General features: G+C 36.7%; 1 protein-coding gene across 2 annotated transcripts in view; it reads right to left on the bottom strand.

The window, feature by feature from the left end:
- PRUNE2 (prune homolog 2 with BCH domain) overlaps nt 1-15075 on the bottom strand; it is a 102573-nt gene extending 87498 nt beyond the window's left edge. For both annotated transcript variants that reach the window (XM_058823614.1, XM_058823612.1), the window contains exons 1-4: nt 14873-15075; nt 13439-13602; nt 7219-7371; nt 4609-4703 (exon numbers count right to left, since the gene is read on the bottom strand). In XM_058823614.1, coding sequence (XP_058679597.1) covers nt 4609-4703; nt 7219-7371; nt 13439-13602; nt 14873-14883 — 423 coding nt within the window. In that variant the 5' untranslated portion in view covers nt 14884-15075. The remainder of the gene's footprint in view (nt 1-4608; nt 4704-7218; nt 7372-13438; nt 13603-14872) is intronic.
- Nucleotides 15076-18991: the final 3916 nt, after the last annotated feature.

The raw sequence follows: 18991 nt of genomic DNA, 5'->3' as shown, positions 1-18991 counted from the left end.
ATTTCCCAGTTGGCTGCAACAGCAACCACTCAAAACTACCACTTAAACGGTTCTCCCCACCACATTCTTTTCATATCTTTAGAGAAGTCACTATAGAGAATTCAGCTTGCCTAACCTCTCCACGCCTTGGATTGTACTTGTCACAACTGGGGTACTTTGGATGACCTGAGGCATCAACTGGACAGCCATTGTCCTCCAGAAGACGGCAGTCTGATGTTTAAGCATGAGTGTGGTATTTACATTAATGCACGTGTGGCTGCATTACTCAGTTATATGAGGTTATGACTTTAGCCTCTTAGTATTTCTGAAAAAGCAAGTGAAAGTATGTTTAAGCTTTATGTACTATATATGTTATAAATTTTCCTAAGGCAGATATCACACACTGACATTTTAAGACCTTAATTAAGGTTGATTTATTTACAAATGGTATGTTTTCAACTCTCAGAAATGATGTATTTAATGTTTTATTTTTAAACACAATTAAAAAATAATATATAAATATATACATACTGCAAATGTAATACAGATAACAAATTCATTTAAGCCCATTTATGCACATTAGTGACACACCATGTGGCAGAAAGACTAGGACTACAAGAAGACCCCGTGGCGATTTATTTTATATTAAATCCCTAATGGCCTCTTCTCATCTTTACAAAAATATGCACAGAAGTCCAGACTATGCAGCCATTGAAATGAATGGTTATTTATTTGCTAAACGAGAACCCTATGTTTAATGTTCCTTAGACATAAGGTAGTCTGCAAAAGTCGCATTCCTACAGCTCTATACATCATTTATTTTACATACCCTAACTTCTCACAACAGGCATCAGAAAAATACTTTTGAACTGCATTGCTATTGTAAGTTGCTGAGAATTTTGTTTCCAATTCCATTACTGGAAGATTAAATGTTAACATGTTTACTTGGGGTTTGCTTCTTGTTTTGTCTTTTGCATTAAAAACAAATTCATGGACCAATCTGCCATTTAAAATACGCTTATATTTATACCAAGAGAAAAAAAGTTCCCAAATACACAATACATACACATAATCATTATAGACAGACAACAGAAGTTCAAATCTTCAAAGACATATATTGTAATCTCACTTATTCAGGTGTAATGGTCCACCTAGCACTTGTTTGACATGCTTCAGCTAAGACAGAGGTCCCTGATTTGCTTTACATAAATATTAAAAACATCACTTTTCAAAATGCAGAAATAAACTGTCCAAATTATGAAACAGTGGCATTTCTTACTAATACTACAAAATAGCTTTAAAAATAAAATCTTTCTCCAAGATACAACTATTTTTTAATAGGAAGATGATACACCGTGCACCCAAACACTTTTACATTTCTTAAATTTCTGTTGCTGGAACTGCTACTGTAAGTTCCTCTGAGGCATAAAGCCACAATGGGGCAAGTTGTTACAAGAGATAGAACTTCCTATTGGTACTATCCCAAACTCATCTGGACTATGGACAGCCAAGCTTTCCACAGTAGCATGAACATGCAGGTCATTTTCTTGAGGTAACAACATGGGTGACAGCAGCCTTCAGCGCAGCTCTGACATGTTCTCTAAGCTTTTATAAGTGGCATACAACCCCCACTACCTGGAAACTGTCTTTATGAAGTATGTGGAAGCCATGGCCAGAGGCATGAACCTCAACAGACCTTCAGAACACCCCCTTGTCTGCCGCAGTCAGTAGCAGACAGTCATAGAACTTGTTTTCAACTGAGTGACCTGCTTCCTCAGGTGGTACTTCATTTTCTATAATCACAAGTTCTGTGAGCAGTTAGAATGAATTTTCATGAAGAACAGAAAAAGACTTAGTCCAACAAGCATATCATTAATCTATGTTATAATGAGCCATTTCAACCGAACTGAACATTCCTGAAACCTCGATCATTCTCCCAGTGCACTACACTTACAAAAGCAGAGAACAGAGTTGGCTTTACAACAGAAATATTTATTTCCCAGGAATAATACTACTTTCCCAGAAAGCCACATTGAGAAGACAAATCTCATTTCCAAGAGAATTCTAGCAGAGAAGCAGCAAAAGATACTCTAAGGGTATAACAAAATGTAAGAGAAATTAACTGTAACACATGCACTGAATTTTGCTACAATATCTTAGGAGTAATCATGATTGTGACTGGGAGAAACTTTCTAGCAAAGGCTACAATAATAACTGTGATCTGGGCAGTGCCACTTTTATTTCGTCCTTCTCTTCAAAAATAAAGTGGTTACATATGTAAAATTCAAGCAGCATACATTCTGAGATCCAGTCACTGTTGACACAGGTCTGATTTACAGCTTCAATACCACCTGAATCCAGGAGAGTCAGATCCAAAGGTGATTATCTCAACAAATGCAAAGCTGCATTTGTTGAGATAATCACCTTTAGAGAAACCTAAACACATTTACACAAAATGACTGCCCTACAGAAAGCATTTTAATGGAAGATACTCTTGCATATTTGTTGATTATTAAGGAAAAAAAGTGACTTGTGATACTTCTGAAAAAGCAAAACCACAAACACACCAGAGATTCAACACCTGTTGCCAAGCCTGCGCTTCATGTTTCCTTAATATTTAATCAGGTAACATCTGTGGAGCACTTTAAGAATGAATAACAAACTACCACTATCATTGCCGAGAAAATTGTGAATTCATTAAAGTCTGTGTATTTTGAGCTCATAACAGAATTCTGAACTGAACAGAAAGATCTGGATGGTTTTGTCATTCATTTTCTTGTATGTATTGTGCTTCTGACACTGGATGAAGTAACTACATGTGATCCCTATTGCTAACACAACCGAGTAAAAAACCATCTTTTACTGGCCAAGCACCAAAAATTGGGGTGTTTTCATTTCAACAAAGAGCAGTAATGTAGCAAATGCAAAACACATCTCCATCCCAATAATTTTACAAACATTATACCTAGGAAGAAAAAAGTAGTTGCGCTCCTGAAAACTTAGTCCTCTATGGCACAAACTATTCACAACACAGCAATAGAGCAAAAAGCAAAGGAAGGTACCTGTCACTTCCAGAAAGAAATCCCACCAGAAATACTAGTAATAAAATTACTTCACAGACAGAGACAAAAAATCATCTATCAGTAAAATCTGTTCAGTTTGTTCTTACAGGCAAATGAATTTCCTCTGCCCTCCTAGCTATGTAAGAAAAACAACTATGAAGCATTTATTGCTTGACCACCAGATCTTAAGACTTCTTTGCCTACGTAAGTCAGCATCAAATGTTACACTTCACTGAAAATAGGCTGAAAATTTGCCTACTCTGAGAACTAGAAACACCTACTCTTGATAAAGCCGAATTGTAAGATCCAAACAAAAGGAAGACAAGATCTGAGTTACAATAATTTGAGCATATAGAGTTGCAAAGAAGAGGTCAGACCAGATTCGCCTGGAGCTTAAACCTGTGGAGCACAAGGTCTGTATTCTACATAGTTATCCAACATGATTTAATGTAAAATAAACAAAAAAGATTATGTAATGCTAAAGCTAGCTCCTAGCTCCATCCACCGTTAACTGAAACTGACTGAGTAAAAGAGAAAGATGTAAAACAAAAGATGAGGATTTTATTAAGAACTTTATAAGATCCCATTTTCTCTTTTGGGGATTTATCTTACAACACTCTTTCCCCATCCCCTTTCCACCCAGCCTCAGCCTAATTTTTAGGATCAAATTATGGCTCATAAGCAGTGTTGTTTTGGTGGCAAAGATTGCTTAATATTGGAACAACTAATTGAAAACTAACAGATTCTACTTCATTTCTTGAAGCTTTGCAACCTAATTTGCTTTCTATATTTCAGTATGCAAGCAGAAATCTATGGGTAATTATTAGCTGGATTGTAACCAAAACTTGTTCAACCACAGAAGCATCTTATTTTTTGTAAAATGCATCACAAGACATATACTATAAGAAATCTCTTAGGACATACAACACAATAACTATTCAAGAGATTTTTTTTGCAGCATTTAATATTAAAAACAAGTTTTGATTTAGTGCAAAAGTAGATGAAATTTCTTTTACATTTCAAATACTTCTGTATACATGACTTTCATGAAAATGAAGAGACTGAAAATTACAAACATATACTTTATAAAGATGTTTTTGCTATTGATATTTTCTTCAGATCACTTAGGTTTTATTACTAATCAATATGCCTGTATGCAAACTTCAATCAAAAATAACAGTACCATGTCTAAACAGAATCATGTCATTGTTTAGTGATCTAAGCATTCTTATTAAAATAATATTTTAAAATAAAATCCAGCAATATGTAACTCTCTTCAGATCAAGGTAGAAAGCTCACACCTTAAATTCACCCAAAGGTTCCAAATTGTTTATGCCATTGTTTTTAACACACCATAGTACAATCTAAAGGGAGGGAATAATTATAATATCATAATAATGGAAGTCAGATAACAAATAGCCAATAGTTCTCTCAAAGTTAACTAAATCACTAAAAATTCTGCTCATACTGGAAGAAAATATTGGGAAAATAACTTGTTCACATTCTGTTTAAAAGAACTATCTCCATGTGCAATAAGGCTGTTAAACATATTTCAAGTTTCTCCTACCTCCAGTGTCATGTACACAGTGCTAATTGCTACTTTGATTTCTCCATCTGAAATCTCCTTGAGATCCTTGAGCATAACCTCCTCAATGTTCACACCTGTTTAAGAGAATAAACAAATTTCCATATATACAATTATCTGCAGCTGACAGATGCGTAAATTAAAAACACAGCTTAGACCTTAATCCTGAACCTTCTTTCTGTATTTCAGGATGTCATATGAGAAAATTAAAGGTAACATTAATATTTCAATGCTTAATGTTTCTAGAGGGATTTTTTTAAGAAAGGAAGAGATTTAATGGAGGATACACACTAACAACAAGTATGAAGAATTAAGTCTACTGCAACACCTGTGTTCTTGTGTGAACACTGAAGTTTTTAAGTGAACCTAATTCCAGCTGATGATAAATGTATAGCTAGGCAATTTCTATGGCCTAATATGAAATCACAAATATAAAACTACTTCTGAAATAATTAATATATTGTAAAGCACCTGTGGACTACAATGGTGTTTATGAAATATTCAAAAGCAAGGAACTTAAGATACTCTGTAAACACAGACATTCAACCTTTCTTGACCTTCTTCATGAATTGATAACACCAATGGGTTTTCCTGATTTCCTTCAAATCATTCATTCTTTCATTCAAATCACTAAGTATATGTTTATGTACCATAGAAACATTATAATCAGAAATAATGGTGTAAAACAGGAATTGCAACCAGACATATTGGTATGTTTAAGCCCAATATATTGAAAATCCAAGTGACTAAGTTTCCCTCATTGGATGTGTTTTCCTAAAATGCAACAAAGATTCTCAAAATAAATGCATATTATGTAGAGGAACATAACTACATCACATTACTGCAACACAGACACGACAACCAAATGCCTACGTAAAGAATGCTGCAAGCCACCTATGTCAGTGCAGGGCAACAACTAAAACACCTACCAACCTTCAAGGTACAGCAGTTTAACATCCACCACGTGTTTGTACAAATTATTTTCAAGAGGGAAACAAATACCAATCTGAGTCAAAGAAATTAATCCTTTCATTACTGTTCCTGTATAGAGTCCAGCTACTCCAGCCAATCCAATGACAAGATGAACATTTACGCATCTGTCATTTAAAAAATTTTTTATATAACCTACAAACTTTCTGGGGGGCTGCAACCTATTGTGCCTTAAATTAATTCAGGCCAATAAATCATGATTTCTGCCAGAAACTGAGAAATATTTTGGCTGCATTGTCCTAATATTGCCCCAAATAATGAGTATATTAGGTAAAATACTTAGTAGAGGTTACATCCTTCAAGGGGCTCCTGAAACTCAGCAGCATCCTACTAAAAGAAATGCCACATGCAATATATGTATATGAATATACAGTAAATATGTGCCTTGTAATACACAGAAAACAGGAGTTATAAGCCAAAAAAAAAGAAGAGTGCATGACAGTGCCCTCCCCATGCCTCATGTGATATACATAAATTACTGGCAACCAGTACCATGCAGACTACACCCACTACATATACTTGTCCAAGTTTTGCATTTGATATTACAGAAAACATAATGACAAACAGTACTAAACTGTTTTCCCTGGCAACTGGCAGAACTAAGAACTGACTTCCATAAAAGCCACTTTCACCACTACTTTCCAATCTAGACTGCATACAGTTCATTCCTGAATTCTACTGATTGAGTAAAGGAACTTAAGAGAATTCATGTGAAGCTTTATACACCTGAACTAAATTACCCTGTAATCTCACTGAAAGAAAAGGCAAAAGAAGCAGCACCTCAAAATCTGCCCTTATCTAACAGACAGGGCAGCTGTCTCAGGCTGATGGTCTGAATTTCAATGACTACTTTCTGCATATGGGCAGATAGAGAGCAAATAAAGAGCTTGAGTCTGCATGGACCCTGTGCTTACCTGATACATCCAAAAGAGAATACCCCTAGGAATTTAATACTCACTCTTTGGTAAGAGCTTGGCAGCCAACGCCAGTAAAAATTGTAAGAGTTATTGCAACCATTTTTTTTCAAGCTTTCACAGCATCTCTTCAAAAGCCTGCTAAATTTTGAGTTCAAACATTGCCACTTTAGATCACTCAATACTTCTACTCAGTATTTCCATCAGAAGAAAGGAAAAGAATTGCAACTTTCCTGCTGCTTCCTTAAACTGAGTCTGCTGTCAAATTGACTTCAAATATACAAAGCCCTTAGTAAATCTGGGCCATAATACAAAATCTACTTCTACACAACGTGGGCAATTGCAATACAATTTCTTCCCATGGGCTGACGCACTTTTTATGACCATGTGAATCAACATAAATTCTTGATGAACATACACTTGTAAAAGCAATATGTAATATGAATTGTTAACTTTATCCATAAAAACAATACAACATCATTTATGAGCTAAGTAGTTCCTCAAAAAAAATCCTAATTCCATGATTTAGAATGTAAGGAGCTTAATTTAAAATTAATATACAACTTTTAACTGTCAATGAAGATAGCATGCTGCACCTATTTTCACCACACACAATAAAACAGTATTCTGATACAACTACACAAATAAATTTGTAACATGTCTGAAAAATGGAAGGAAGTTGCACTACCTTGGGTGTTAAACTGAGTCTCCTGGAGAGCAGAGATAATTTCCTCTCGCGGGGGAAGATCTGGAAACCTTTCCTCCAAAACTGACAGTACTTTCTCCTGGTGCTCGGTCATTTTGTCAGCTTCCAAAGACATGCACTTGAAGAGAATACTCCCTGAAACATTGATAAGACAAAGAATCAATGTCTCCTGTTGATATCAAAGAGGTACAAGATGATTTACTGTATTGCTTCTTGGAGGTTACTTCTTGGCGGTTGTTGCTGCTGAGAGTTCACTGAGAGTTTCACATGGAAACATCTTCCTAACATGAAACCCCTAAATCAGAACTGGCTGCTGCCTCTTCAATGCCTCTGCTACAGGAAACTGGCTGGTGGCAGTGTAGCCACGGTGTGCAGCATGCTTGTACATCAACGCGGCTGTGCGGCACAGCCAGCAGCAGCCAACGGCACACCAGCCTGTATCCTCCTCTCTCCAGGCATCAGACCAAGTGCTGCTGTGTTTTGAAACACAAATCCACATTGTCAACCACCCTTCCACAGATGCGTCATTGAACTCCTACATTGGAGTTCGTTCGGAGGACAAAAGGAAGAAATACTTTACTGTGAGGATGGTGAGTCACCAGAACGGGCTGCCCAGAGAATATGGGGATGCCCCATCCCTGGAAATGCTCAAGGCCAGACTGGACCAGGCTGCTCAGAGCATACCTAGAGAAAGGTATCCCCATTCATGGCAGTGGTGTTTGAACTGAATGATCTTAAAGTCATTTGTCACTGTGATGTAAATAACTCTGGATAACTCTTGTCAATGGACACACCAAAAAAACACCAATTCAGACAATCAAAATTTTAAAATTTAAGAGAAACATCACCCAGTAAACAACTTCAGAGTGATTGGAACTGCCCTACAGTACAGAAGTGAGTCATGTATTTTCAGACAACTGTGTGCTGCACACTAAGTCACCCTTTCATTCCCTGGAGACTGGGATCCCATTTATCAAAATACCTAAAGACAGTGTTTGCTTCCAATCACTCACAGTAAATTCAGGATAATAAAATCTTATAGTTCAGCCTTGAAATAATTTACTACTTTATGGTGCACAAGAATTTCAAACAAGTGCATGATTTCATTGCACCACGCTGGGTCAATGAGCAACGAAGTATAGTAAGTGTGTAAGACAGTTACTGCAAAACAAAGTGTGTAGGCTTCAGCACAGAGAAAAAAAGTGTAAATGAAAAACCTTGACACTGCCACCGTCAATCTTACCAGATGAGCTAGGATCCAAACATTTACTATATATTCATTTTCCTTTTCTCCTACAATATCATATGAAATAACAAGAAGCAATTCTTCAAAATTCACAAACCACTTGCAACAAAAAATAATTGTGCCATGCTAGGTAAACATACCCTTATTAAACAAATCCTGTGTGGACTAAACAATAAATAATGCTTAATAAGTCAAAAGCTGCTCCTCATACTAATCTCTGGAGTTAAACAAAAATACATGAAGTTCCATTCTTTGTCTCTATAACAGCTATTGTAACTGCCAATTTTCTTTTAATTCACTGCAGCTCTTTATGTCAGTCTTTCAATCACCTTAAGACAATGCTCCTGCACTGTTAAATAGTATTAAAAAATAAATACAGACTGCATGAAAATCACGCATACTGATCCCGACTGATATTTCTAAATCTAGGTACCGAACATAACAAGCAGATTTCAGATTTCTACAGGTAAATAACTGAAACATAAAGTATCCAGATATCTATACCCATTATCAAGGCCTGGTTTTCAGTCCCTCTAGGAAAAAAGTTTCTCAACCAGCAGCATCCAGAACAATTCATCTAAAACTATCCCTCTGTTGTTCAACTCCATAGCAAATAATAGTGCTTGTGCTACATATATAGTCTTGAGATACATTCCAAAGTTTCCACTTTTCTAGGAAGGAGTGGTGACCAGAATGATTGAGACACCCCACAACACGGTTTCAGTCAGCACAGAGCTACATCTGGATAAATGGCAGCTCAGGGACCAGGCTGCATAAAGTATTTTAGCAACAGCAATTTTCTGCTTTTTTTCCTTCCTCTAGAAACAGTGAGGGAAATTGCTCATGCACACACAAAGGAAATGGAGACTCCAGAAAAAGTGCTGTATCTACAACATGTGCTCAAATTCATCACGTACTGGAGCAAGGCTGCAGAATATCCTGTAAAGCCCCCCAGTAGTATAAGAATGACTTAGGCAGTCTGTCCATCTGCACAGAAGCTCCTCGGGTACACAATGTATTAAACTTTTACCACAGTTGTGTGTGCTCCAGGGAATGAATATTTGGGTAAGACCAATACAAACATACAGGAAAATGCAGAAGAACAAGAGGTGTGAGTTGTATATCCACCCACACTCACCAGTCTGGAAGTCAACATGATGTAACCTTCATTCACAATAGGCAGACACCTTAGAAGGGTTTCGAAAAGGCTCTGGTTTTGTCATTAGTCACACCAAAATTGTAGTGCTTGCAACTGACAACTTTTCTACTGGGATGAAAGCCAGAAAAGGATCATTCTCAAATTACTAGGGTGTCAGCAAGCCCCAAGATCAACATTTACTTGTCCTTTAATGCTATGATCAGTCTTCAATACTCTCCTCATCACCAGGAGAGAATGGCACACCTCTTCTACCCCAGGGAGCCTCAGCATTCCTGTGAGGGTTAAGATTCCAGGTAGTTTAGAAAAAGAGGTCACTTAAGTTATTTTTGCTTGACCAGAGGTCATAGTCCATTTAGTCATGTGCTATCTTATAAATACCTGCTGTAAAAGCAATACACAGTCTCGGAAATCTCCTGCAGATTTTACTGAGTGTTGGTGCAACTCCCCTAGGGCTTCTGAAAGCATAATGGTGGCTGCTCTCTGCTTACAAGCAGAGAAAAAAATATAATAGGCAATACAAGATTCAATATTATTTCTTGTGTACATCACACTTCACTACATTTTTTTTTTCTGAAGAGGTCACTAGAAAATAGGCTAAGGCTCTTAAAAATGTGCATTTTATTATTTTTTTGCAAAGCAGTTTGGAAGCGAAGCATTAGTTTTGCCAAAAGCAATTGCTGTGCATTAATATTAAACATGATCTAATGAAGGCAGAAGTCGTTTTGGGAAAACATTAAGAACAGCACAAGCATCTCCTGAATTATAAGTTTACGGCTGAGAGAAACAGTACAATGAAAATATAGGCATTTCTCCTGTCAAGGTTTTGTCCCATAACCTGTAAAAATAAAGGACAGGAAAGAGGGAAAAACCATGAATCCTTTATGGAAAGTATACTTCAACACTCCTCACACGCTAAACCCCCCCCCCCGCAAAAAAAAAAAACAAACCTGCAGATCAAAATTGTAAATATATCCAAGTAAGCAATCTTTACTGTAATTAACAGGAATGCAATGAAACTGGAATAAAACGTCACTGGCGAAGAGAGAGGAAAAGCACTGCCTCCAAAAAAACCTGCTTTCATATATTAGAAAGAAGTGTCAGTCCAAGTAAGTGCCAAAATGATCCTTTCTTCGGGGTATATATATTAAGGACACGTCAGTGCAGGAGCATGAGAACCATCTGATCAATGTACAAGACAGAACAAAAAAAAAAAAATACTGGCCTAATTCCCAAAGTCCTTAAAAAGGCATTTCTTAACATTTGTCTGGGTGGCTAGAATAACAAACTAATCTTCTCTACTCAAAGTCAGACTGCCCCAACAGGGCTTGAAAAGACCTCAACTATGCAGCTCATCACTAGCAAAAGATTCACATTAAAAAAACTGCAGACACTCTTGCTGGAAATCTGTCTATATTTACATGTTGTGGTTTGCACCTTGTGGCATCCTTCAAGGCCTTATACAAATAAACATAAGGAGGCCTCTTTGAGAGTGCATTGACCCAAGATACCTGACAGTGAGTGCTTAGAATAAAATCCTTGCCAGCTGGCTGCAACAGAGAATGTAATGATTCAGCAGTTTAATGGATCTTGAGTTTGGCAACAGTCCCCTCATAAACATCTCTTGGGAAATAAAATAATACAGGCCCAGGACTCTGGCAGGTTCTGTAATTGTTTGCTTCTGGCACAAATCCAGGGACAGCACAACTCTAACTTGAGGCAAATATGGCTATACAACACTGATTGTCCAAGCAGGCTCTACTCAAAAGCCCAACAGCAGAATAAGCTTGTATAATGTCTGATAAGGAGAAAAAGATACCAGAAAAGCATTCACCTAAAAAAAAAAATTATCTTTAAATATAAAAATGCCTAAATCAGTAATGCTCAGTTTCACAGGAAATGTCTTTTTTCTTGACTTGTTTTTTTTTTTTAAACATGTATATAACATCTGCCTTTTTATTGGAATTTAAAAACTGCTAACAAACTTTAAGAAAAAAGAAGTTTCAAAAACAGTCAACAAATTGAGCTGTCTTGGTCACCACATGATAATTATTAAAACATGAGATTTTCTTTTATCTGAAAAGTCTCCTAGCAAAATACTCACTGGAAAGTCAGAAGCTTAAAGAAGGCTTCCCAGCTCAGAGACTCAGACAACAGCAGTTTTATGAAAATAAAATCCTAATTCTTAGCACTCTAACTTTTAATTTAGCCTTCTGTTCTGAACTTCACCTGATGTTTAGACATATTAACTATATACACATTTACACTGGAAGTAACATAGCAAAATATGAAAAACACAATAGAACCTTTTTGCTGCAACCTCTGTACCAGTCCCTGAGCTGCTGGGAAAAGTAGAAAAGCACCAAGTCTCAAGTGCAGCTGTGTTTTGTTCCCTAGGCTTTGCCAATCACTTAATACCATGCAAAAAAAGGTATGCAGGGACTTTTTATCCACTAAGTTCCTCAAATTTGCTCTACCAAATGTAATAATCAAAATGTAATTACTCATTGATTAAAAAAAATTAGAATTAGCTACTATATTTCCCAAAACTGTAAGTGCTATCTCTAATGCAAACACTAATAAAAGCACTTAATTTTAATCTGGATACATATTATAGGCACAGAACTGACACAGGCACATGGAGTACTCGAACATGTTCTTGGACATTATTCAGACCTCTCCCTCTGACTCTGCACTAACAAACAAGTATACTGATATTCCCTAAAAACCCTTTTTTTGTTCTGCCTCCAAAACCAATTATTATGCTTGTTCATTTGCTTAGACTCCTGGAGAGCTTCTCAACAGAAATTTGGAGCTTACAAAAACGCTTCATGGCAAGTTAACTAAAGTCTGTTAGCATGGAAAGATACTGTCAAGGCAGGCTAAATGCTGTGCTACTGTTAATGCTTATTCTGTGGAATATTTTAAAAAATTAATCTTTTTGATTTCTTATAACATGTTTATTAGTTATCATAGAGATGAGTACAATGATTTGTCAAGATTCTCATTGCTTCTGAAGTCTAAATGTAGACAAGTTTTTATAATCCTCCTTAAACATACCCACATTAATTTCTTAAAAGGACACTTAGCAGTTTCACATCATTAGAACTTAAAACCCATAAAATTTGTTGAAAATTATTAAAGCACAGTTAATAACTTAAAAGCACTGACTGTTCTTTTCAACACCTGTTTTATTTCCCACTGGAAATTTCTATGCAGCAAATGAACCAACAAAATTAATATAAATTATGAACTTCCAAGACAGAGAAGAAAATAATAGTGATTGTTGAAGCCCATCCCCACTTTCTGCTCTGCTGGGCATACACTACAAAAGAAAAGGAGAACACAATGCAGATTTGGTAACACTGTTTTTAAACAGCAAAAGTTTTGCATCATGCCATTAAAATATCATTCCATAAAAACAGTACAACCATTGGAAGGGAGAAGCTTTAACTTGTAAATATTAGATTCCAATCCATATTGTTGTCCACAATGCCCCTGGAATCAACGAACTGCACAGCTTTTCCAGCTACCCAGCTGGTAAGTAGACAGCTTCATTTAATATTCTTGTCTAGTGATACAGCAAAGACCTCTCATGCCTATTTTTAAATGCACATTTTTAATATTCAATATAATGCTACTCTTTAACAAACTCTTTACTCCCTGCTTCTTTTATGAAGCTTCCTGTGGTCTTTAAAGGGATTGTTAACCAAAGAATGGATCACACTCTTTCTGCATGAGCAAATTCAGAAACACTCCATTAAACCTTTCAGTATTTAATATAAAGAGTAATCTCTCACCTCTGAGGAGATAAGCCAGTTGCTGAGTGATTAACTCTGGTGCCTCCTGAAGAATCTCTTTTACGACTAAAGAGGAAGAACATGCTTGTAACTCCAGGGTCTTGTCACATTGCTCATCTGGATTGATGACTTTGACAACAGCTGATTCCAAACTTTTATCCTCACTATCAAGCAAATTCAGAAGTTATACATATATTTATCTTCATAGCTACATAGACAACTCAGTAAGAAAGTGCAACATATTTTTTTTTAATTCTGGACTCTGACAGCATTGTTATAGCTACCTGAAATCTGCTATAAAGCCAAAGGATGTCACAGAGGTCCTAAATCTGTGATTCTTAAATTAAGTGTTCAGTGTTCTTTAACTGTTTGATACATCACTAAGTACAGCATGTACTAAAAACTATTGAAAAAAAGTATTTCTACATGTGCTGAAAACAGCCGTCATTATATGAAGGAGGTTTAGGATCTTCCCAACTGAATATTCTGAAAACTTACAAAAAATTTTTTTCTTTTTTTTTTTTGCATTTAGATACTTTATGTTTCTGTTTACAATAGTAGTAACCAAGCCAAACTAATTTTCATAGTAAAATACTAATTGTAATTCTTCAGAAGGAAGAAAGAGGTAGTGACAGTAATAAACATAAAGCAGACCTACGGGTAATTTTTGCTCTGAGGAGTGAATGATGCACTAAGCTGACGGCACTTAACACACCAACAGCTATGACATCCACACATATTTTTTCCTTCAGATTTTCCCTACTTTTACTCTAATCTATAAACTTCTCAGAGTACCATGGATCTACAGGATGCTATTTAATGAATGTCTTAAATGAAATTCTAAGGAGAGCTGGAAGTAAAGAGCATCCTTCACTCTGGGGAAGGCAGGCAGACCATTATAAAGAGGCTCTTCATAAAAGATTCACAACGGCCTTGTAAATGGTCCCTTTTAAGGATGGGTATCCGGACCATGATCTTCCCGACATCAACTCTGAGCCTTTTGAAAGGCTGTAGTTGGTAAAGACCACTATAATCCATCAGCCATCTCAACAGCACATATCCTAGTGTGTGGGCACCTGCAAATCCATTTAAGATTCTCAAAGGAAAGCTAACTAAGAAGCAGGAAAAAAAACTCTGATCTCTTATCTACTGGCCACAGGAAACCTCCAGACTATTTAACTAAATTAAAATATCTAATCTAAGAGGTGTGAAAACACTAGGTTTTTAAAACTGGAAGTTCCACTAAAAGTGATGCAAAGATGACTGTTCACCTTGTTACAGTTACTCAACATAAAGGGAGACAAAATACATTTTAGGTTCCTTTTTTTGGGTCTGTGTTAATATAGCGATATCAATACTAATACAGAAAAAAATGTAATTTTTGAAACAGCTCAAACTCACATAAGCCACCTTAGTGTATGTAAAACGCAATACCTTGTCAGCATGCTGCTGTTTACAAGCGTTAAAGACAATTTCCCATCAGCATTCAGCTGATGCAAATTGATTTCATCTCGGAAGATATGGAATGACTCTGGGATTTTCAGCTCGTCCAAAATAAATCTTGTCTCAGTGAAGTAGCTGAAGTCTTTTCTTGGTATGTTCAACACAGGTAAGCAGAGAACATCAGGAGGGCTGACCTGTAACATAGGTGTGCTTTTGTGAGAACTGGACCTGTCTTTCATAGGGATGGTATTTTAACAGAGTAAGCAATTAGGTACAGCCTAGATTTTCTGTTTCAGGTTTTCTCCCCTTCACTTAGTTAAAAAAAAAATAAATAAAAGAGGTATTTCACACTTTTTTCCCTTCACCTGTCACTGTTTGCCTCTTAGAGAGTACCTGGGAAACCAGGAGAGGACAAGGATAAGGAATGAAGAACAGGACTGATTTTTCTCATGTTATTCAATAAATCATCTAATAACCATTCATTCATTTTTGTATGAAAAGAAATGTTGATGATTTATCTTTTAAAAACTCACAATAATAAAATCACTGCTCAGGAAAAATATTTTTACAATTCACTTAACAACCTGGAAAAACTGAATTAAGACCACTCAGTCCAATTTTTCCATTACCTTGTCAAGAAAGTAGGCGTAGGCCAGGGTAGAAATAAGTGAATCCAAATCACAGGGTTTATTCCCAAGAACCACATGGACTTTTTCCACACGTTTGCTCCTGTTCTGTAACATATTAGAAGACAATTGCCGTAAGTGGAAATGATGAGAAAAAGTCAAATGAGAAAAGTTAAAAGGACAAGTTAAATATTAGGCTTTGTACTCAGTTGTAGCATTTTTCACTGCTAACTGAAGGAATGGACTTCCTGTCCACAGGAAGGCAATTCCTTGGCTTCAGACCTCCCAAGAAAGCCAAAAACTAAATTTCACAAGACACCATAGTTCAGAATCCAATGAGGTCTGAATCTGACCGAAGTCCCTCTCACAGATAAGTAACAGATAAGCAGCAACTACATGTACACATGGAAAAGCTTTTCAAAACATCTCACAAATCCATTTAGAAAAAGTCCAAAAGAGTGTAGAGATACACAAAAAAAATACACAGCAAATAATACGCAGCAAGTTGTAATTTTAATTTTACCCTTTTTTCTTCACTTAGCTGAAATCAGTAAATAGACAAAGTAACCTTTCATCCCGAATTTTCAGAAGCTGAACACAGTTGAAGTACTATGAATTTTGAATTTTTCTCACTTAGTAAAATGAAGAGCCTTCTAAACAAGAGGAAAAGAGAAGACAATCCTACTGTATGAAAGCAAAGTATTGAAGGGAAGAATCTACCTTCTTCACAATCACACACACAAAATATAAGACTAAGTTTTTCTCTTGTGCACATCATTACTGTCAAGCTAGCTGCATGGAAACATCACAGTTTATTTACTTTCAGTGTTTCTTAATTGGTGAAACATATGTGACTGATGCTAAGAGATGTTTCATAAACAAACACATGAAAGTAACCATTTTTGTTGTGGGCATGTACAGGCTGATGTACTTTCTGCTATTTTAAACTGGAATTCTGGATATCAAAATTTTAATTTTTCAACAGAAGCATGTAATTATTACATTACCCTTAATGATTATAAATGTGCAATACTTGTTAAGCTAATGTTTTTTTCTCTATGTCTAATCTTAGGTCTACCTGAACATATGGAATAAACTTAGGTTCTCTTTCCTTTAATGGAACGCAGCCATCAAAACAAATTTGGGTAATAAATCCAGGAGACAGTCTCCATTCCCTATATTCCCTCCATTCGCAGGAAAGACAGCTTACTGAAGAATACAATGACTAGAACAGATATGTTCATTTATGCTCTAAGTCTTCACTGGCAACCAACAGTCTCCATTAACTCCTTTCAATTATAATTTTTCTAACATGTTCTTCTGCAGCATGCATTTCTGCTTGATTTTCTATGAAACAGAACAAAAATAAAGCTCATGAGCTCATCCTTCTTTTAGTACCCTCTCAGTAAAGAATTTCTTCACAATACCTAATCTAAATCTGCCCTTTTCCAGTTTAAGGCCATGTCCTATCACTACGCATCCTTGTCAGAAATCCCTCTCCAGCTTTCCTGTATTTCCTCTTTAGGTAGTGGAATGCGGTTCTAAGGTCCTACTGCAATCATCTCCAGGCTGAACATTCCCAGCTCTCTGAGCCTGTCTTCCTAGGAGAGCTGTTCCAGCCCTGAGACTGACTTAACAGATCTCCTGGGGATATGCTCCATCAGTTCCATGTCCTTGCTGTGCTGGGAGCCCAGAGCTGATGCAGCCCTGCAGGTGGGCTCTCAGCAGAGCAGAGCAGAGGGGCAGAATCCCCTCCCTGGCCCTGCTGCCCACGCTGCTCTGGATGCAGCCCAGGACACAACTGGCTTTCTGGCATGTAGCACACATTGCCAGGTTATAACCAACTTTTTCTCCAGAAACAACCACAAGTCTTTCTCCTGAGGGCTGCTCTCAGTCCCTGTCCACCCAGTTTGTGTCTGTGCTCGGCACTGTCCTGGCCCCGGTGCAGCACCCTCCATCTGGCCTTGTGGTTCATGAGGTTCACCCAGGCCCATCTCTCAAGCCTGCCAAGGTCCCTCTGTGGTAGTAACAGTGACGAGCAATACCTTTCCCCCACCTTTCCTGCTTTTCTATTCAGTGAATTTGTTTCTCTTCTCCTTCCCTTCTTGCAGATCCCAAATACATGATTTCACCAATATTTCATTTCCCCATGTGCAGCTAAATAAATGGCTTTTTAGCATCTTATTATTATTTAGTAATAATAAACCTCAAAATACTCTCCACTATACATTGTGCATAAATGCAAGTAGGCCATCCAAGCATACTGCTTATCTTACATGTCTGAGACTGGTTCCTCTTCCACTGTCTCAGATACAACTAGTTTGCTTAGTCCACTGCATGCTCATCAGCCACCTTCAGGAAAAGCAGGCACACGTATGTAAGGCTTCCTATCAAAGGTCTTTCCATGCAAAAACCTTGGCAGAGAAGATCACAACCCAGAAGACAAAGATCCATAAGCCTAGTAAGGCTTACCTACAATAGGACTAAAATCTGATTACCTCCTGCAGTTATCACAGCTCAACCTGAGAGGAAACATGAACTGTCAAGTTCTCTAAGAATTACAAAAAATTTGGAGGTTAATGATGAAGCTAGAACTCTTAAATCAAACTACATAAGAGATCAGTGATTTCTCTTCATGATGATGAGTTTTTGTTTAGCAAAACTAAAGATAAATTGTAAAATGCACAAGCACTGGATGACTGGGATAAAATGAATTAAAGAAATTATGTGTAATTTTCAGATGGCATCAGTCAGGATAATTCAATTTAGATCAGACCTGCGTAGATTAACATTCACTTACTGTGCTCAGGAAAGAAATTTATAACATTAGTCTACTTCTTAAAGAGATCTGATTCTCAGATATTTACTATGAAGATGCTCTCATATCTGTCCGGTTTTGTTGTCTATTAATACCTAAAAGCATTAGTATGACAACTGCATCTTTATGTAAGTGCAGTAAAAATAGCATTTACTGGTTGCCATCCACATCAAAAGCTGATATATTCAAACATACTGCAATACTGCCAATTTGTAAATATTTTGATCAGGACATGTTAACTGCAGTGATTGATCAAACTACAATATTCCAGTCAAAAATTACATTCTCTCTACTTTTTTTCCTTCTGTTAAGAGAGAAGCTGAAGTGATCTTGCAAGGTAATAAACACTGAAGACTCATCCTAGTATAAACAGGAATGCCTACAAAATGCTCAATGTAGCTTTTTGTAGCCAAAAGAACCTTTTCCATTTCCTCCATATACATTCACACCCCCCACCCCACATACACACTGCACAAATACAGACTCAACAGCCACACACAGAAAGCCTTGCTTTCTGAGTCATTATTTGCTTTTTGCTTCAAATTTCACTAGTTCTGTCCTTAAACTGTAATGAAATAACTGCATTTTACTGCATGGAATGGGACAGCACTTGTCAAGCATAGCAATTCTTTGAAGAAGAAACAATATGGCTTAACACAAGCAAAT

The sequence above is a fragment of the Ammospiza caudacuta genome, chromosome Z, assembly GCF_027887145.1.
Source record: "Ammospiza caudacuta isolate bAmmCau1 chromosome Z, bAmmCau1.pri, whole genome shotgun sequence".
In the NCBI taxonomy this organism is placed as follows: domain Eukaryota; kingdom Metazoa; phylum Chordata; class Aves; order Passeriformes; family Passerellidae; genus Ammospiza; species Ammospiza caudacuta.
Note: the sequence above shows the minus strand (reverse complement) of the source record. Positions and strands in the feature narration are given on the sequence as shown.